At 36.2% G+C, this 22,587-nt stretch overlaps 1 protein-coding gene across 1 annotated transcript in view; it reads right to left on the bottom strand.

Annotated features, from left to right (window-relative positions):
* PCDH15 (protocadherin related 15) overlaps positions 1-22,587 on the bottom strand; it is an 817,584-nt gene that overhangs the window by 314,031 nt on the left and 480,966 nt on the right. Inside the window, exons 10-11 of the mRNA XM_060127128.1 lie at positions 18,862-18,970; positions 5,128-5,240 (exon numbers count right to left, since the gene is read on the bottom strand). Of these exons, the coding sequence (XP_059983111.1) occupies positions 5,128-5,240; positions 18,862-18,970 (222 nt within the window). The remainder of the gene's footprint in view (positions 1-5,127; positions 5,241-18,861; positions 18,971-22,587) is intronic.

Below are 22,587 nucleotides of genomic sequence, written 5' to 3'. Positions count from 1 at the left end.
GGGGGAGACATTCAAGAGAAATTCCAGATGTATCTGGATAGGACTTGAAAAGTGAATGGATAGGGCCATACAGAAGCTGGTGTCTCAAAAGAACTGGGAACTCCTAGCTTGGGTGACAAGCTGATTGTAATATTATTAATTGAAAGAAAGAAGCCGAGGTTTCAAACAGATGTATATACTTTACTATGTTAATTTGATGCAATTGGAAAATACTAGGAATAGTTATTCAGCCAGTACTTGGAAATACAGATGTAGAAATCGGAAGGGAAATATGTCTAAAAGTACAATTTCCATACTTTCCATACCTCTTCCTTGAGGCAGAGCTTTCATACATTTCTGTCTCCTCAAAACCAAGCAAAATATCAGGCACTTAATAGGCACTCAGAAAGGATTTGGCAAATTGAAAACTAGGAAATGTCATATGGCTTAAAGATAGTGAATCCTAGTTACCCACCGAATTCCTAAGCAGTAAAGTAAAACTGATATCATTATTCAACTAGAGGCCAAATATTTTCTAGGGTTGTGGCATTAGAGATTCATGTGTAGGATCAAGGGCTGTGGTCACTGTTCTTGTAGGCCTCAATCATTTCTTGCACGCTGTTGTCCTGTGACTCTCAAATTACTAAAGCAAAGTAACTCACCAGGAGAACTGGCAGATTAACTCTACTATTCAAGCTCACCAGTTTCAATTCTGTGGCTCATTGTCTGTGTAAAATATGTATATTTTCCTTAGAAGGAGAATTTTTTGTTTGTTTGTTTAAATACAGTCATAAATAGCTTTAAACTGTCTTAATATAGGTATGGCTTTTTTCCAGGGATTGAATTTATTCGACAAGTTCCTTGCACCTTTATTCTTGACAGAGGCAGGATAAAATTCTATCAAATACAGGCACTTTCAAATATCTGTGCCGCCAGGGAAGCCCTTGAGCACTTTTATACATTGTACGTGGGTAGACTTATGGGCTTGGGCCACAATGTTGAAGAAATATATTACAATCTGCCCTCCCTCCTATAAAGGTCAGGGGAAAATAAACAGGCAAATTCTATATAGAATGATCAAAGCCACCATAGGGACTAGTAGGATGCAAGGAAGGGCTTCCGATCAGTGGTCATGCCTTTCCAGAGGAACTGTCTGTCTTAGCATACAAAGCGTCAACGAAATATCAGTGTGAATTAGACTGTTGATTAAAAAAAAAAAAGGAGGAATGATTCAGGAAGAACAGCAAATGCCTGGAGGCTAGAAAGAGCATGGTGAGTTTAAGGCAGTGCAAGTGTTTGAGTATGGCTGGCAGAGAAAAGTATGCAGGGTGACTGATGAGAGCTGAGGGTTAATTATGCCCATTATGTGGAAAGAAAAGATGTTAAAGGTCAGCCTGCTAGGCAGTATAAGTAGGTCAATGAACAACAACATGAAAATCAGAGGGACCATGATACAGTGATATTTGTGGTATCATTGTGACCCTTGCTATTAGTTGTTAATTAAAGAGATTTAGACAGGTACTTCCCTGGTGGTACAGTGGTTAAGAATCCGCCTGCCAATGCAGGGGCCACAGGTTCGAGCCCTGGTCCAGGAAGATCCCACATGCCGCGTAGCAACTAACCCCGTGCGCCACAACTACTGAGTCTGTGCTCTAGAGCCTGCAAGCCACAACTGCTGAGCCCTCAAGCCACAACTACGGAAGCCTGTGTGCCTAGAGCCCATGATCTGCAACAAAAGAAGCCACCGCAATGAGAAGCACGTGCACTGCAACAAAGAGTAACCCGCACGCAGCAATGAAGACCCTATGCAGCCAAAAATAAATAAATAAAAGAGATAAATTTTTTAAAAAGTGAGATTTAGACAAAAAAATTATGTTTGAGCAACTGAAAGACAGTGAATTATTGATAATTTATCCATTTAATGCTTGTATTAGATGCCCAGAGTATAAATATATAAATTATTAATATTTTTTAAAAAATACTGCACTTCTAATAATGAAGATGAATGTTCTGGACTTTGTTAGAGACACTCCATGAATGAACTAATTCATCATCATCTAGAATCTAAAATGTGCTTTCATATTTCTACTGCATAATTATTTTTTGCTGTATAACTATGGTGATTGCATAAACTTCCATCCAAACTGGGACATTTTTGAGGGTGAAAGATGTGTTATAAATAATTACACAAGGACAATAGGCATAAACATGAACGGTCCTGGGCAAACCCAGGACTGGCTATGATTCTTATTCAAAATGTGTGTTTCATTTTAAAGTGTGCTTAAATGATTGCAATTATGTAAAATTTGGAATAGTGTTTTGAAATGGAACACCCTTTTCTCTTTTAATTAGATGTGTTTTAATCCTTTAATATTTTAAAGTTGGTGAACTACTCCATTTTGCCTTCCTAGTTTCACCTTCACATTTTTGTCAGTATACTTAGTAAATAACTGGCAGAAATAGATAAAATGAAGATGATAAATTTCTAATTTGTGACACCAGCTGTTAAATGTGCATACAGCTTTTTAAAGCAGAATTCTTCTTCAAAGTCTAAAAGAGGATACTTCATTGTATTTTACTTTTCCTTAGCTTCCAAAACAGAAATTGGGATCAAGTCCAATAAAAAAAAATTATGGCCAATGAAAAATGAAGCATTATTAAAATAAGAAAAAGGGAAGAATTTGAAAGACTTACTGCAGAGGAGAACTACCAGATTGTAGCACTTCAATGGATCCTTATACAAGGACACAATACTCAGCTAATATTCAAGCAAGTGGCACATTATTATTCTTACAGATTGATACCTTTGCTTATTATCCCCTTGACTGCACACAAAACACAATAATTTGAATCTAATAATGTCAGTAAAAACTTCCATTAATAATATAAAGTGTTATTAAAACAAAAAAAATTACCTGTGGCTTGTCCCAATTGATTTTTGTTTCTATAATTGATAGACTGAGTTTCACTATACCTGGGTACACCAGGACAACTGACTTTGATAATAAAGAAAAATAACTGATTTCAGATTTCAAGTGGGACAGTTTGGAAACAGTGCTTTGTCAAGTTTAACTCCCACAGAGTGTAGCACCACAGGGCTCCAGGTAGATCCACAGGAGACGATGGAAACACATTTTGGAGTTTTATATAGTCCAATGATAATTAAAATAAAACCATGCAAGATGAATCTCATGCATGACTATTTTACATAAATGGTAAAAAGAGCCTTTCTCTGTTGAATGACTCCCAAACCCCTACAGAATGAAATCCAAGGAAATTGCAGTCGAACATAAGGCTCTCTCCAGGGTCTGGCTCTATACCTCATTTCCCTGTTAACTGCTCGAAGCCTGGTACATCATGCCTCCAAGCTTTTGCTTCTGTTCTTCCTTATGGTCAAACGTATTTCCTGCTTTCATTCATTAGCCAAAGCCATCCAATACAACACTGAGCTTGGGATAATCCCCAGAAAATTTTCCCTGAGTCCCAGATTAATTTAAATGTCCTTAATCTGTGCTTCATTAGAGCTTTTACATTGCCTTCCTGTTAGCAGTTGATGTGTTGTATTTGGTTTATCAGCTTACGTGATTCTTTCCCCTTCTAAACTACCCATTCTTCAAGGACAAAGAAACAATCAATAAATACAGAATCTAGTGTGTATAACATAATCGGTGCTAACAAAATATGTCCTAATTTGAGCTAAAATTAAATGTATCGATGTATTATTGTTTGCAGTTGCACTGACAGATAATTAAACCATTTCTAAGGAAATGCATCTTGGTGAAGTGAAATAAGTATGGCTTTAGCTTAGATAAATTTGAATTTCAATTCTGCTGCTTATTAGTGATGTAACTCTGATTCAATCACTTGCCCTATCTGAACTTTAGTTTTGACATTTGTACCCATAAGCATAGTACTAAGTACTAAGGTTGTGGCTATAAAATATACATAAAACACCCTGTACAATGTACATGCTCAGTAAGCTTCTTTACCTTACTTCCTTTTCTTTTAAACACTTCTAAATTAAAAAAAAAAATGCCATAGGGCTGCATATCTATATCTATTTTTTGCATGTTTAGATATGAAAAAGTCAGACAATACACACTAGACATACTGTGTGTCCTTGCTTATTTCTGTTCTTTTACTTAAAATGCTTTTCTCCTAGCCCCGATCTCTATTTGGTAAATTCATACTCTCCTTTCACTGCTCAGCTCAAATCTTACCTTCTCAGTAAAGTCTCTAAGAATTAACGGATAGATCATCTGGGTTTCCACAATACCTTTGTAATGATTTTATTACAATATATTATATATTATTAAATCAAAATTGTAATGCCAAATGGATTCCCTTAGCTTTGAAAAATTTTGTGGTTGAAGATCATTTTTCAAAATAAATAATGAAACATATACTAAAATAATTTCTGGACAAGCAAGATCTTTTCGTTTTAGTTTTGAAAAAGCAATAACATTTAAAAACATAACACATTATTAAAATAAAAATATATATAAATCCAGGCACTTTTTTTTTTTTTTGCGGTACGCGGGCCTCTCACTGCTGTGGCCTCTCCCGTTGTGGAGCACAGGCTCCGGACGCGCAGGCTCAGCGCCCATGGCTCACAGGCCCAGCTGCTCCATGGCATGTGGGATCCTCCCGGACTGGGGCACAAACCCGTGTCCCCTGTATCGGCAGGCGGACTCCCAACCACTGCGTCACCAGGGAAGCCCCAGGCACTTTTTAAATACATTCACTGGTTAAGCTTTTGTGGTCAAAAATTAAATCCACTTGGTAAAAAACAAACAAACAAACAGGAAACAAAACCTAAACTAAATGTTAGAAGATGTAATAAATTATAGTATGTAGAATTACATACATTTGACCAAGGCATTTATTACATATAAAAGTATCAGTATTTGAATAGCACTGTAATATAAAAAGTTATGTTAAAGAAAAGCAACACAGATAATGTGTTAGAACTGTTGCACTTCACCTTTTTAAAGAAAAATTGGCTAATTGCAGTTCAAATTAATTTTAATTTTTATAGCTTAAAAGTCCCTACAGTAGTCTCTAGAGGATTCGCTGATAAACACAAGAACATTAGAACATTAGCTATATTTATAAACCCAAGAACCTTAAGCAATTAGTTAAATTTACCTTAATAACCAAATCAAACTTCTGGTGAAAGTCTCTATTTACTGGCTCCAGGAGACTAAGTTCTGCAGTCCTTGGATGCATATGAAAAAATCGTGGGTAATCCTCAGGAGTCCCTGAAAGACATTGATATTTCAGCACTTAATTGAGAACAATAAGTAATATGTGTATTTGCTATATCTATTTCCCTTCATTAACTGAGGAACAAAATCATAATTTTATTAGTAAATTAAGTTTCAAAATTATACAGTCTAGGGAAAGCAGATGCAAATGTGGTATATCATTCATTAGTTTATGAGTAAGAGGGTGAAAATACCTGTTTGGATGACTTTCCAAATATCTTTTATTAAGTGAGTACTTTAATTAATTTGAAACTTCATCACATAAAAGAGATATAAAGTATATTGAGAACAAATTTTGAATTATAAAATTGTATTTTAGTGGTACATAAATCTTAATTATAATCTGCATCGTCTTTCACCATATCCTGTGACAATGACTAATAATTTGTACCAAATTGCTTGGAAATTAAAATAAGAATATTCTGTTCTAGCTGGGCAAGTATTTTTTCTTAAGATAAGTATTCAGCTAAGTAAATCAATCATATGAAATAAATAAAATATTTTGAATTACTCAGTGTCTAGAGAGGATATTTCTTAAATGCAGCCATTTTAGTGAGTTGAAATTTCCTTGAATTGTATCATTTTCCTTTGTATACTACAACATTCTTTTTTCCAAAGTGAAGATAAAGTGGAAGTCAAATCATATAACTGTGGAATATATGCATTTAGCATAACAATAATGATAAGAATAAAATAATACGGCTGCCAATTATTGAAACCTACACTGTACTAAATGCTTTATATAAGTAATCATTGATAACTCTGTAAATCATTCCCATTTTACACAGGAGAACTTAGGAGATTTGCAATATTAAGTAATTTGTCCAAAGTCAAAGAGACAATGTCAGACAGAACTTGCATTCAAATCTAGGTTGACAGACGCCAAAAATATCCAAAAATGCGTTAATTGCTATACTATTTTGCTTCAACTATGAGACAAGAAAGAAAATTTTCCTGGGCATTATGTGAGGGGAGAAAATGTATGCCAGTAAAATAGACTTTAAAATCCAGAAATTAGGGCTTCCCTGGTGGCACAGTGGTTGAGAGTCCGCCTGCCGATGCAGGGGACACGGGTTCGTGCCCCGGTCCGGGAAGATCAGACATGCCGGAGAGCGGTTAGGCCCGTGAGCCATGGCCGCTGAGCCTGTGCGACCGGAGTCTATGCTCCGCAACAGGAGAGGCCACAACAGTGAGAGGCACACGTACCGCAAAAAAAAAAAAAAAAAAAAATCCAGAAATAGTCAAAATTGCATTTGAAAATTGAGCTTATGATAAAGGAGTCATCTCAAAATAATAACAGAAAATGGATTTTTGAATAGGAGCATTAACCTAATAGGAGAGACAGAAAATGATAAAACTGTGTCTATTCTTCATACAATATACTAGAGTAAACCCCAAATGGATAAGATATTCATGCACAATAAGCAATAAAACAACACAAGAGCTAGTAATAGATGAAAACATGGATGAATTCTATTCTAATGTGAGAGTGGGCATAACTTTCCTACCTATGGCTCAAAACAAAGAATTAATAAGGAAAAAGAGTGATAAATTTAATGGCATTACAAATTGCATGGCAAAACACAATAAACAAAGTAAAACTGCAGGTGACAAACTAGGGAAATATTTGTATTTACGTCAGAGACAAAGGCTTATATCCCTAACATACGTACATTTTCAAATTAGAAAAGTAAAAGATCAGCAATATATTTTTTAAAAAGTTTTGGGATAGAGAATGAACAGATGGTTCACAGAAAGAGAAAGGCAGATGACTCTTGACCGCACACAAAGATATTCACCTTTATACATAAGAAGAAAAACTCAAAACCACACTGAGATTCTATTTCTCTCTTGCTCAGTTAGCAATGGTCCAAGGTGGATGCCAAAATCCATGAACTGAATTTTTGCTAATGATCCCACCATTTTTCTCACTATACTGGTTCAAATCTCCTTATTCCTCTAATACAACTCTGCATATATTTTCCAAATGATTCTTCCTTGTCTGTCATTCTCTCCATGGTTTTCACTTACACAGTGTTTGCTCATTCAGTCTTGTCATTTCATTCTTCTACCACTGTGATAGCCTCCTAAATCTTCTAACATCCCATTTACTTATAATCACTGAAATGAACTTTACTTGAAATAAATGCCACTTTACTCTCCCAGTTAGCTAGATACAATTTTTACTTATTGTTTACTGTGTTGATCCCCAAAGTAGGATTGAGGAAAAAATACCAAACCTCTTGGAACAGGTTAAGCTGGCGGAAGAGGAACAGGTTAAGATGGCGGAAGAGTAAGACGCGGAGATCACCTTCCTCCCCACAGATACACCAGAAATACATCTACACGTGAAACAACTCCTAGAGAACACCTACTGAACGCAGGCAGAAGACCTCAGACCTCCTAAAAGGCAAGAAACCCCTCACGTACCTGGGTAGGGAAAAAGAAAAAAGAATAAACAGACAAAAGGATAGGGACGAGACCTGCACCAGTGGGGGGCAGCTGTGAAAGAGGAGTTTTCCACACACTACGAAGCCCCTTCGCGGGCGGAGACTGCGGGTGGCGGAGGGGAAAAGCTTCGGAGCCGCAGAGGAGAGCACAGCAACAGGGGTGCGGGGGGCAAAGCGGAGAGATTCCCGCACAGAGGATCGGTGCCAACCGGCACTCACCAGCCCGAGAGGCTTGTCTGCTCCCCCGCCACAGCGGGCGGGGCTGTGAGCAGAGGCTTGGGCTTCGGTCAGAGCGCAGGGAGAGGACTGGGGTTGGCAGCTTGAACACTGCCTGCAGGGGGTTAGTGCGCCACGGCTAGCCGGGAGGGAGTCCGGGGAAAAGTCTGGACCTGCCAAAGAGGCAAGAGACTTTTTCTTACCTCTTTGTTTCCTGGTGCGCGAGGAGAGGGGATTAAGAGCGCTGCTTAAAGAAGCTCCAGAGACCGGCGCGAGCCGCGGCTATCAGCAAGGACCCCAGAGACAGGCATGACACGCTAAGGCTGCTGCCGCCACCAAGAAGCCTGTGTGCGAGCACAGGTCACTATCCACACCCCGCTTCTGGGGAGCCTGTGCGGCCCGCCACTGCCAGGGTCCCGGGAGCCAGGGTCAACTCCTCCAAGAGAACGCGCCTCAGGCTGGTGCAACGTCACGCCGGCCTCTGCCGCCGCAGGCACGCCCCGCACTCCGTACCCCTCCCTCCCCCTCGGCCTGAGTGAGCCAGAGCCACCGAATCAGCAGCTCCTTTAACCCCGTCCTCTCTGAGCAAAGAACAGACGCCTTACGGCGACCTACACGCACAGGCGGGGCCAAATCCAAAGCTGAGCCCCTGGGAGCTGTGAGGGCAAAGAAGAGAAAGGGAAATCTCTCCCAGCAGCCTCAGAAGCAGCGGATTAAAGCTCCACAATCAACTTGATATACCCTGCATCTGTGGAATACCTGAATAGACAACCAATCATCCCAAATTAAGGAAGTGGACTTTCAGAGCAAGATCTATGATTTTTTCCCTTTTCCTCTTTCTGTGAATGTATATGTGTATGCTTCTCTGTGAGATCTTGTCTGTATAGTCTTGCTTCCACCATTTGTCCTAGGGTTCTATCTGTCCGTTTTTTTCTCTTAATAATTATATTTTTATTTTAATAACTTTATTATATGTTATCTTACTTTATCTTTTTTCCTTCCTTCCCTTCCTTCCTCCCTCCCTCGCTCCTTTCTTTCTTGCTTGCTTTCTTTCTTTCTATTTCTACTAATTCTTTCTTTCTACTTTTTCTCCCTTTTATTCTGAGCCGTGTGGATGAAAGGCTCTTGGTGCTCCAGCCAGGAGTCAGGGCTCTGCCTCTGAGGTGGGAGAGCCAACTTCAAGACACTGGTCCACAAGAGACCTCCCAGCTCCACATAATATCAAATGGCAAAAATCTCCCAAAGATCTCCATCTCAACACCAGCACCCAGCTTCACTCAACGACCAGCAAGCTACAGTGCTGGACATCCTATGCCAAACAACTAGCAAGACAGGAACACAACCTCACCCATTAGCAGAGAGGCTGCCTACAATCACAATAAGTCCACAGACACCCCAAAACACACCACCAGACGTGGACCTGCCCACCAGAAAGACAAGATCCAGCCTCATCCACCACAACACAGGCACTAGTCCCCTCCACCAGGAAGCCTATACAACCCACTGAACCACCCTTAGCCACTGGGGACAGACGCCAAAAACAACGGGAACTACGAACCTGCAGTCTGCAAAAAGGAGACCCCAAACACAGTAAGATAAGCAAAATGAGAAGACAGAAAAACACACAGCAGATAAAGGAGCAAGATAAAAATGCACCAGACCTAACAAATGAAGAGGAAATAGGCAGTCTACCTGAAAAAGAATTCAGAATAATGATAGTAAGGATGATCCGAAATCTTGGAAATAGAATGGACAAAATGCAAGAAACAGTTAACAAGGACCTAGAAGAACTAAAGATGAAACAAGCAACAATGAACAACACAATAAATGAAATTAAAAGTACTCTAGATGGGCTCAATAGCAGAATAACTGAGGCAGAAGAACGGATAAGTGACCTGGAAGATAAAATAGTGGAAATAATGACTGCAGAGCAGAATAAAGAAAAAAGAGTGAAAAGAACTGAGGACAGTCTCAGAGACCTCTGGGACAACATTAAATGCACCAATATTCGAATTATAGGGGTTCAAGAAGGAGAAGAGAAAAAGAAAGGGACTGAGAAAATATTTGAAGAGATTATAGTTGAAAACTTCCCTAATATGGGAAAGGAAATAGTTAATCAAGTCCAGGAAGCACAGAGAGTCCCACACAGGATAAATCCAAGGAGAAATATGCCAAGACACATATTAATCAAACTGTCAAAAATTAAATACAAAGAAAACATATTAAAAGCAGCAAAGGAAAAACAACAAATAACACATAAGGGAATCCCCATACAGTTAACAGCTGATCTATCAGCAGAAACTCTGTAAGCCAGAAGGGACTGGCAGGAAATATTTAAAGTGATGAAGGAGAAAAACCTGCAACCAAGATTACTCTACCCAGCAAAGATCTCATTCAGATTTGATGGAGAAATTAAAACCTTTACAGACAAGCAAAAGCTGAAAGAGTTCACACCACCAAACCAGCTCTACAACAAATGCTAAAGGAACCTCTCTAGGCAAGAAACACAAGAGAAGGAAAAGACCTACAATAACGAACCCCAAAAAATTAAGAAAATGAGAATAGGAACATACATATCGATAATTACCTTAAATGTAAATGGACTAAATGCTCCCACCAAAAGACATAGATTGGCTGAATGGATACAAAAACAAGACCCATATATTTGCTGTCTACAAGAGACCCACTTCAGACCTAGAGACACATACAGACTGAAAGTAAGGGGATGGAAAAAGATATTTCATGCAAATTGAAACAAAAAAAAACCTGGAGTAGCAATTCTCATATCAGACAAAATAGATTTTAAAATAAAGAATATTAGAAGAGACAAAGAAGGACACTACATAATGATCAAGGGATCGATCCAAGAAGAAGATGTAACAATTATAAATATTTATGCACCCAACATAGGAGCACCTCAATATATAAGGCAAATACTAACAGCCATAAAAGGGGAAATCGACAGTAACACACTCACAGTAGGGGACTTTAACACCCCACTTTCACCCATGGACAGATCATCCAAAATGAAAATAAATAAGGAAACACAAGCTTTAAATGATACATTAAACAAGACGGACTTAATTGATATTTATAGGACACTCCATCCAAAAACAACAGAATACACATTTTTCTCAAGTGCTCATGGAACATTCTCCAGGATAGATCATATCTTGGGTCACAAATCAAGCCTTGGTAAATTTAGAAAATTGAAATTGTATCAAGTATCTTTTCCAACCACAATGCTATGAGACTAGATATCAATTACAGGAAAAGATCTGTAAAAAATACAAACACATGGAGGCTAAACAATACACTACTTAATAACGAAGTGATCACTGAAGAAATCAAAGAGGAAATTAAAAAATACCTAGAAACAAATGACAATGGAGACACGACGACCCAAAATCTATGGGATGCAGCAAAAGCAGTTCTAAGAGAGAAGTTTATAGCAATACAATCTTACCTTAAGAAACAGGAAACATCTCGAATAAACAACCTACCCTTGCACCTCAAGCAATTAGAGAAAGAAGAACAAAAAACCTCAAAGTTAGCAAAGGAAAGAAATCAGATCAGAAATAAATGAAAAAGAAATGAAGGAAACAATAGCAAAGATCAATAAAACTAAAAGTTGGTTCTTTGAGAAGATAAACAAAATTGATAAACCATTAGCCAGACTCATCAAGAAAAAAGGGAGAAGACTCAAATCAATAGAATTAGAAATGAAAAAGGAGAAGTAACAACCGACACTGCAGAAATACAAAAGATCATGAGAGATTACTACAAGCAACTCTATGCCAATAAAATGGACAACCTGGAAGAAATGGTCAAATTCTTAGAAATGCACAACCTGCTGAGACTAAATCAGGAAGAAATAGAAAATATGAACAGACCAATCACAAGCACTGAAATTGAAACTGTGATTAAAAATCTTCCAACAAACAAAAGCCCAGGACCAGATGGCTTCACTGGCGAATTCTATCAAACATTTATCTATCTATCAAACACCTATCCTTCTCAAACCCTTCCAAAATATAGCAGAGGGAGGAACACTCCCAAACTCATTCTATGAGGCCAGCATCACCCTGATACCAAAACCAGACAAGGATGTCACAAAGAAAGAAAACTACAGGCCAATATCACTGATGAACATAGATGCAAAAATCCTCAACAAAATACTAGCAAACAGAATCCAACAGCACATTAAACGGATCATACACCATGATCAAGTGGGGTTTATTCCAGGAATGCAAGGATTCTTCAATATACACAAATTAATCAACATGATACACCATATTAACAAATTGAAGGAGAAAAACCATATGATCATCTCAATAGATGCAGAGAAAGCTTTCGACAAAATTCAACACCCATCTATGATAAAAGCTCTGCAGAAAGTAGGCATAGAGGGAACTTTCCTCAACATAATAAAGGCCATATATGACAAACGCACAGCCAACATCATCCTCAATGGTGAAAAACTGAAAGCATTTCCAGTAAGATCAGAAACAAGACAAGGTTGCTCACTCTCACCACTCTTCTTCAACATAGTTTTGGAAGTTTTAGCCACAGCAATCAGAGCAGAAAAGGAAATAAAAGGAATCCAAATTGGAAAAGAAGAAGTAAAGCTGTCACTGTTTGCAGATGACATGATACTATACATAGAGAATCCTAAAGATACTACCAGAAAACTACTAGAGCTAATCAATCATTTGGAAAAGTAGCAGGATACAAAATTAATACACAGAAATCTCTGGCATTCCTATACACTAAAGATGAAAAATCTGAAAGTGAAATCAAGAAAACACTCCCATTTACCATTGCAACAAAAAGAATAAACTATCTAGGAATAAACCTACCTAAGGAGACAAAAGACATGTATGCAGAAAATTATAAGACACTGATGAAAGAAATTAAAGATGATACAAATAGATGGAGAGATATACTATGTTCTTGGATTGGAAGCATCAACATTGTGAAAATGACTCTACTACCAAAAGCAATCTATAGATTCAATGCAATCCCTATCAAACTACCACTGGCATTTTTCACAGAACTAGAACAAAAAATTTCGCAATTTATATGGAAACACAAAAGACCCCGAATAGCCAAAGCAATCTTGAGAACGAAAAATGGAGCTGGAGGAATCAGGCTCCCGGACTTTGGACTATATACAAAGCTACAGTAATCGAGACAGTATGGTACTGGCACAAAAACAGAAAGATAGATCAATGGAACAGGATAGAAAGCCCAGAGATAAACCCACGCACATATGGACACCTTATCTTTGATAAAGGTGGCAGGAATGTACAGTGGAGAAAGGACAGCCTCTTCAATTAGTGGTGCTGGGAAAACTGGACAGATACATGTAAAAGTATGAGATTAGATCACTCCCTAACACCATACACAAAAATAAGCTCAAAATGGATTAAAGACCTAAATGTAAGGCCAGAAACTATCAAACTCTTAGAGGAAAACATAGGCAGAACACTCTATGACATAAATCACAGCAAGATCCTTTCTGACCCACCTCCTAGAGAAATGGAAATAAAAACAAAAATAAACAAATGGGACCTAATGAAACTTCAAAGTTTTTGCACAGCAAAGGAAACCATAAACAAGACCAAAAGACAACCCTCAGAATGGGAGAAAATATTTGCAAATGAAGCAACTGACAAAGGATTAATCTCCAAAATTTATAAGCAGCTCATACAGCTCAATAACAAAAAAACAAACAACCCAATCCAAAAATGGGCAGAAGACCTAAATAGACATTTCTCCAAAGAAGATATACAGACTGCCAACAAACACATGAAAGAATGCTCAACATCATTAATCATTAGAGAAATGCAAATCAAAACTACAATGAGATATCATCTCACACCCGTCAGAATGGCCATCATCTAAAAATCTAGAAACAATAAATGCTGGAGAGGGTGTGGAGAAAAGGGAACACTCTTGCACTGCTGGTGGGAATGTGAATTGGTTCAGCCACTATGGAGAACAGTATGGAGGTTCCTTAAAAAACTACAAATAGAACTACCATATGACCCAGCAATCCCTTTACTGGGCATATACCCTGAGAAAACTGAAATTCAAAAAGAGTCATGTACCAAAATGTTCATTGCAGCTCTATTTACAATAGCCCGGAGATGGAAACAACCTAAGTGTCCATCATCGGATGAATGGATAAAGAAGATGTGGCACATATATACAATGGAATATTACTCAGCCATAAAAAGAAACGAAATTGAGCTATTTGTCATGAGGTGGATAGACCTAGAGTCTGTCATACAGAGTGAAGTAAGTCAGAAAGAAAAAGACAAATACTGTATGCTAACACATATATATGGAATTTTAGAAAAAAAAGTGTCATGAAGAACCTAGGGGTAAGACAGGAATAAAGACACAGACCTACTGGAGAACGGACTTGAGGATATGGGGAGGGGGAAGGGTGAGCTGTGACAGGGCGAGAGAGAGTCATGGACATATATACACTAACAAACGTAAGGTAGATAGCTAGTGGGAAGCAGCCGCATGGCACAGGGATATCGGCTTGGTGCTTTGTGACTGCCTGGAGGGGTGGGATAGGGAGGGTGGGAGGGAGGGAGACGCAAGAGGGAAGAGATATGGGAACATATGTGTATGTATAACTGATTCACTCTGTTAAAAAGCAGAAACTAACACACCATTGTAAAGCAATTATACCCCAATAAAGATGTTAAAAAAAATTAAAATAAAAAAATAAAATAAAATGTGTTTCTTATAGATAGCAAGTAGTAAGATCATGTTTTTCTTTTTCTCTTTTTATGTATTGTGCCAATCTGAATCTTTTAATTGGAACATTGAATCCATTTACATTGATTGTGATTACTAAAAAGATGGTATTTACCTCTGCCATTTTCCTGTCTTCTATATATCTTAGGCCCTTTTTGTTCCTCTATTGTTCCATTACTGCTTTATTTTTCATGTGTACTGTTTAAATTCCTTTGTTTTGTGCTTTACTATAAATCTTCAAATTATGTAAACAATTAAATTGTTAAACTATTCTCCTAGTGGCTATGCTGGGAGTTAAGATTGATGTCTTAATTTATGGCAATCTAATTTGGACTAATAGCAACTTAACTTCAATAGTATATAAAAATTTTACTCCTGTATAACTTTATTTTACCTTTGCTCTTTGCTGTTATTATCACAAGTTATATGTTTCTACTTTGTCCATTAATATAGATGTATAATTATTGATTTATGATATTTTCTTTAAATCAAATAAGAGAAAGAATTACTAGCATGTGTGTGTGTGTGTATATATATATATATAGATATATAAAATGTCTTTTATACTTAACCATGTAGTTATTTTTACCAGTGTTCTTTATTTCTTCATGTAGAACTGAGATACTTTCTATTGTGCTTTCATTTCAGCCTTAGGTCTCTACCCTTCAGTATTTCTTGTAGCAAAGGTGTGTTACTGATAAATTCTCAGATTATCTGGGAATATCTTAATTTCTCATTTATTTTTGAAGGCTATATTTGCTGTATTTAGAACTATTAATGAACATTTTCTTTTTCTTTAAGTTCTCTGAACATGTCATACTAATGTATTCCAGTATCCATGTTGCCTGATGAGAAGTCGGTTTATAATTTTATTGAGAATCAGTTTCTATTATAAAGTTGCCTCTTTTTTGTTACTTTTGAATTATTTTTTTTCTGTGTCATTTGACAGTTTGATTGGGATGTGTCTAAGCGTGGATTTATTGTAGGTCTATTCTCTTGGGGAGTTCAATAGCTTCTTGGAGGTATAGATTGTTTTCCTCAAATTTAGTTTTTGATCATTACTTATTCCTATATTCTTTCTGCCCCTTTCTGTTCTCTCCTTCTGGGACTCCTGTTATGCATAAATTGGTCCACAGAATGGTATTTTTTAGGTCTCTGAAGCTCTCTTTGCATTTCTTCATTCTTTTTCTCTTTCATCTTCTCAGATTTGGTAATTCAGTTGACCTCTCTTCAAGTTTGCTGATTCTTTCTTCTTCCTGCTTGAATCTTCATTGAGCCCTGCTAGTGAATTTTTAATTTCAGTTGTTATACTTTTCAACTCCAAAATTTGTTTCCTTTTCATAATTTCTATCTTTTTGTTGATATTCTCTATTAAGATGACATAGAATTGGCTCAGGCTACTGTGGGTAATCAACAGCAGTGGCAGTAATTCCCCCATTGATAATAATGATGTTAGGACCAGTGAAGGCGTTGGCAATAGTCGCTGGATAACCTTTTTACACACATCAGCATCCACATCCTCAAGTCTAGTAAACCGACTATCAACAATGTGTGAAAGTAGAAGAGCTTGCCACCTAGCAACTGGGAAAACAAGCTCTGAAGGACACATACATTCAGAATTATCTGGATGGACATAAGGGAAACTAAGAGTTCTGGAAAAATAGGTAAAATCAGAGCCATGGGAACCCTGTCTTGTGGCAGAGGGAAACGGTTTGTGCTTCTATTCTTAACAGTTTTGCATGACTTAGGAAACATACTTTATTTTTCTTCCTAATGGTAATAACAACATCAACTAACATTTATCGAGTGCTTTTTTCCAGGCACTAATATTTACATGAATTAGATCAAATTCTCAAAACACTTTTACAGAAAAGTCTATTTTGATCAATCCCTTTGTCAAAGGTCTATTTTAAAGAGGAACAATCTGAGACAGAGAGATTAAGTAACTCGCCTAACATTATATGAATAGTAAGGGTTGAAGTCAGGATTTAAACATGGATAGTACAATTCCAGAGGCTATGCTCTCAACACTTACAATGTCCTCTCTGCCTTTTAGAAGTGTACATACTATGAAAATATATCAATTTATTTAACTTAGCTGTGAAAGCAAAGTTAATGATAGAGGTTATATATATTGCGTAGTACTATCCATTATCCTAATGTTGGAGGTTGATGAAACTTAACGTCATTATGTCATTTTTCTGTTCTAATTCCTGCATTGGTTCCACGTTTCACTCAGAGTAAAAGCCAACAAAGCTCAATAGTATACAAAACTATATCTTCTGGTCGCCCTTATTTCTCATACCCTCTTTCTTCTACTTCCCCCTCACTGACTCCTCTCCAGTGCTACTGGCGTCATTGATGTTTCTGAAACTCACCAGGCAAACTCCTGCTTTTATCTCTGCCTAGAAACTCTTTTCCCAGATATCAACATGGTTAACTCCTTCAAGTTCTATAGGATTTTACTCAAATCTCACCTTTTCAATGAGACATATCTTGATCAATCCTATTTAATACTGCAACACCCCTTCTGTACCTCCAATCCCATTCATCAGCTCGATTTTTCTCATAGCACTACCATTTATTTTGTATAATAAATACATTTATTTACCACATTAATTGTTTATTGCCTGTTTCTGCTGCCCGAAAACCAGTGCTACAAAGTGAGGAATCTGTCTAGCTCAACAGAGTAAGCACTCATTTATTCAAAGAGATTAAATTTTTTAAAGTGAAAGAAACATGAATATCAGTGGATACTATCCCATTCTGAGTAACATGGTTCCCCAAGACTATCTTTAAATGTAATGCTTTGGACTTTGCACAGGCTGCATCAACTATCTAAATAATTTTTATCCCATTTTATACTTGAAAATCCCTCTCTTTCTGCTAAAATAACTCTGTCTAAGCAATTTTCTTAGAAATCCTTAGTACTTTACTCCCATGAGACCACATGATATGTGGCTCATACTTTATTTGTAGTACTTAAAACCATGTATTTTAATTTATCTTTTGGCATGTTTCTATCCATAGACTCTATCCCTCCCTAACCTAGAACATTTATCCCTCATCTTCGTATCTATAGCATCTAGCATAGTAATTGACATATTGTCAAGCCCTCAGTTAATAAAATAAACAATAACTATTTCCTTTTATGTATACCAAACCCCCTACAGACTTAAAAGAGACTTCTGTTTATGTTTATAAGCACTTTTAAAAAGTTTAATCGTCTAATCTATACAACTGACTTATAATACGTATGTAGTTCTAGACACCAAAGGCTTGAAACGGAATTACTTAAGTTTTCTTTACAGACAGCATTTCTAAGTAGGATATAGCATCATATTTTGAAATCTGTCTAATGTCTCTAGGTGGTTGTGTTGTTATATATGTGTACATGGGGTGGGAAGGGGTTAAGGGTAAAGTTAAATTCCATTGAATAGTTGTTTTCAAGCATACTTCACAAGTGACCTTCTTCATTAAGAGATGTATGGTCTGTTTTACATATATCTGTCTCTCTGGAGACTAAATCATGCAAAGCAGCAACATCCATATTTTAGCAAAAGCAATTCAAGAAGAGTGACATGATCAGATTCTCATTTTTGCTTTTGGTACAACTGGCAGATATGCACAAGAATGGATTAAAATGGCTTCTGTGAAATTGTTCAAGGAAAAATTAACCAAGGGTATAATGTTTCCTTGGGGTAACACGATCTTTCTCTTTCTTTTTGGCTCTGATAGCTCTTAAATTTAAGTCACATATTTTTAGAATTATGTAATGGTATCCAACCAATGACAAAGTACTAGTAGAGCAAACTGTAAGTTTTTCAATTCATTTTCAATTTTTTCTTAGAGAATTCTTTATGAGGTGATACAGAGGATACCAATAGGTGGAATAAATCCTACTTTTGAAGTTGTTTTGCTTCCTCAATAAAAGTGTTTCTATTTGTTGTTCTACAAATTTCACTGAGACTAATACTAAAGAAGAAAAATGATTATTTTTAAATGGTTATTTTTAAATTTAGTTTTACATAAAAAATTTCAATAAAATTTCTAAACAATAATTTCTAAAAAGAAAATCTTTGTTATTAAAGTTTTTTTAATTTGAAACATTTTTTTTCCCTACATGATTCTAGAGCTATAACTGAGAGTGCAAAATGTTAGCAGATACAAACCAACAAGGATGGAATAGAGGATGCCTGGCCTATCTGATGGCGGCTGAATATTCCGGTCCTGATCAATGGCTTCGATCGGTGGGGTAACAATGATGGGGTTCAATTCTTCCTGGAAAAAAAATCAGAGAGTTTAGTTCAGCTTCATTACCTCAGAAAGAATTGACATGCAGATATTGTAGTCTGGACAGCTAGGTAACACCTGAGCCAGCAGTTAGACTCAGATTTCAAGATTTGTAGTTGAACACCATAGACTAGTTAATTTTGAATCTGAAGAAAGGACAGACATTATAATAATGTCCAAGAGTGGCCTTGCCTGTTATTGTGGAAAAAATAAAAACAAATATATTCAGAGACAACCCTAGAAAGGTAAACTGAGCTCAGAATGACTTGTATCTCTGGCATATTATCTTCAATTATTATAATTCTTAACTTTAACTGCTTCTAATATCTACCCTTCTCTATATATAATACTGGACTCATCATTGCTTGGATTTGTGGTCTGTATTTTAACCGAATAATTTTATAGCATTTAGAAAGAGAACAGTTACATTAAAATAGTAAAAACTTCACCATCAACTATAAATATATTCTAGCACTGATAATTAAGTGATTTGAAATTTTAGCAAACTATATAATTTAATACCTAAATAATTGAACTTATCAATTATTAAATTACTGTCATTGCATTTTATGTGTTGTTTACACTTAGAAACTTGTCTTTTTCAATATCTTTTTAAAAACCCACTTAATATACATTTGATATTTAAAATCTAGTATAATCTCCCTTTAACAAAAAAAATAAGATTTAGACTACATGAAAGAAAATTTGCTGCACAATTGTCAATAACAATTGGTCAATGTCAATTTGTGGACACTGTTATTCTCATCTCATGTTATATTGTAAGTATACTATTTGCCAGAAGCTTTTGAAAATATTTAGCCAGATTCCTGTCTCTTTCTGTATGTTAACTAACAGAGAAAGGAAAAACAAATCTAACACGTTCACAATACTCTTATTTAGACACATATATACTTAACATATATTCTTAAGAGGCCAAACTACCATTTCTATTTTTCTTTGATTAGTTTTGCTTTTTTCAAGTGGCAGAAATATCAAATTGTTTGAAAAAGTGCCATACATTTTGAAATATTTTTCCTTTGTGAACACTTTAAAAATGTAGTATTAAGGTGGGTGGCATGGGTCAAGCTGATCACTTTCAACTTTTTATGTGATCATAGAAGAAACACAAGTGGAATAGTCACATATATCTTTGAAGCTTATATACTACAAAATATATGATGTCTGGTTCTTTTCAAAACCTTCCAAACAGTATTGATAATTTTCTTTTTTTAATTTTTAAAATTTATTTATTTTTTACTGAAGTGTAGTTGATTTACAATGTTGTATTAGTTTCAGGTGTACAGCAAAGTGAGTCAGTTATACACACATATAGATCTATTTTTTTTTCAGATTCTTTCCTCTTATAGGTTATTACAAAAATGAGTATATTTCTCTGTGCTATACAGTACGTCTTTGCTTTGATAATTTTCATCCTTAAAATGGGGGAGCAAAGAGTACACATGTGAAATACTCATACAGCCATGGCTCATGAAAATCACATCAGTTTCTGCCTGATCACTGGAACTTTATGCACATATTCAAACAAATAAACAAAAACACCTCAAGGAACTAACAAAAAATACTCTTATTATTTCCATGTATTCCAATATGTATCTGAAAAATTTTCAGGTATATTTTTTACCTTACAAATTGTGACTGACTGTTGTATCCAAAATGTGCATTTGAATATCCTTTCAATTGCATATTTGACCTTGATATATAAGGCTTTTTTTTTTTTGGTCACCTTAATGTTTTAAACATATACCACTCTGCCTTACATTTAGACCCTATTAACATTGTCTCACTGAAGAAAAGTTCCTAATTTTAACATAGTCCTATACATTCCTTTCTCTTTTCATTTATACTTGGCGATTTCCTCTACCTGCACACATAATCTGACCACCTGAGGAACAGTTGATAATTTTCCCTTATCTACATCTATACAGAGACTATTGTGCTCATCCATATCAAAATTTATTGAACATTCTTGCTGACTGTACATCTGAGTTTCCGTGCCCATAACTTTCTTGAGAGCAGGGGTAAGGCTGATTTATATCTGTAGCACCAGAAACGTAGGGGGCACACAGACACTCAAGAACTGTTGAATAAACGGCTTCTCAGCTCCAGATTATTTAGAGTATTCTTGACCCATGGATCCTTGCCTTTCTCTCTGGGTTCCTGTGGGACATCCAAATACACACACTGACATTTGATAAGTATCTTTTTATAACTCCCAGATCTTTGTGCTCACAAAGTTATTGCACCCAACTGGAGGGAAAAATAATGTGGCCATGGGCGTGGATCAAAATGCGCAGATATGGGCTTAGAGTTTTTCATTGAGATGGCCTTTTGGGTGTTACAGTAAGTAGTCTCATAAATATTCCAGTAGATTGAGTGGTGAACGTCTGTATCCTACAACAAAACATACCAACCTTGCTAGTAAGTTTTCAATAAGCTATTTAATTCCTCAGAGTTTGAATCCTAATTTTCCAAGTGAGATTAATAATATCTACATTCAATAATTAATGTGAGGATTCATCAAGGAATGTATGTAAAACAGTAAGTGGCATACTTAATACATGGAAATTATTAGTATTATCAAAATTAATATTATTTTTAATTGTGTAATATTGACATTAAACTTGCCTCCAAACTATAAGCAGAGAAAGAGATGGAAAATTTTAATTTCAAGCTGGAAGCTTATTTGAAACCAGATCTTGCATATTTTCCTGAAAACATGACACTGACATGAATCTTGAAGGTTTTATTTAGGATTACAAAATTGATCAAATGTTTCAGGGAATGAAGGGGGACTATCTATCATTGCTATTTAATTTTAAACAGAGATTTGGATGTAAAACCTGCAAAGCAAATTATTTAATGATTATACTTAAACACAATTTTAAATAGTGTATCAGGGAGTTGAATGTTCACTTAAAATGAACATTTCATTTTACTTTATTAAAAGGAAGCTTCAGTGATATTCCTTTTCTGTAGACTCAGACACATTACAGTTTCATATCCAATTTAAAAACTCATTCCCCACCCTTTGATTAAAGAAATTTGTGGTAAGTCTTTGATTTATAAATATTCTGATGAGTTATATAAATGTATCAAGCACTTGCTGTGTGCAAAGAATTCCACTAATTGTTCAAGAAGTGTTAAAAAATAGGTAATAGTTCTGGAATTATGAAGGAGCTCACAGTCATGAGGATGGGGACTCAAAGTACATGAACACAATTTAGAAAAATATTTATAAAGACATTTATCAATAAATATTAAAAGAGAGCTCTGGTAGAAAACTCATATGATCAAGTATTATGAGTGAATTAGTCAAAATAACAAGAATCAAAGATATTCAAACACGTGTAGCTTAAATAAAGCAAATTTTGATTCATATATCAAATGTGAAATTAATAAAGATAAAAAATATGCCTGCATTTGATAGAGGCTGGATAGGGAGTTTAAAAACATACACATACAGGCTTCCCTGGTGGCGCAGTGGTTGAGAGTCCGCCTGCCGATGCAGGGGACACGGGTTCGTGCCCTGGTCCAGGAAGATCCCACATGCCGCGGAGCGGCTGGGCCCGTGAGCCATGGCCGCT

The sequence above is a fragment of the Lagenorhynchus albirostris genome, chromosome 16 (genome assembly GCF_949774975.1).
Source record: "Lagenorhynchus albirostris chromosome 16, mLagAlb1.1, whole genome shotgun sequence".
In the NCBI taxonomy this organism is placed as follows: domain Eukaryota; kingdom Metazoa; phylum Chordata; class Mammalia; order Artiodactyla; family Delphinidae; genus Lagenorhynchus; species Lagenorhynchus albirostris.
This window is presented reverse-complemented; position numbering and strand designations above follow the sequence as displayed.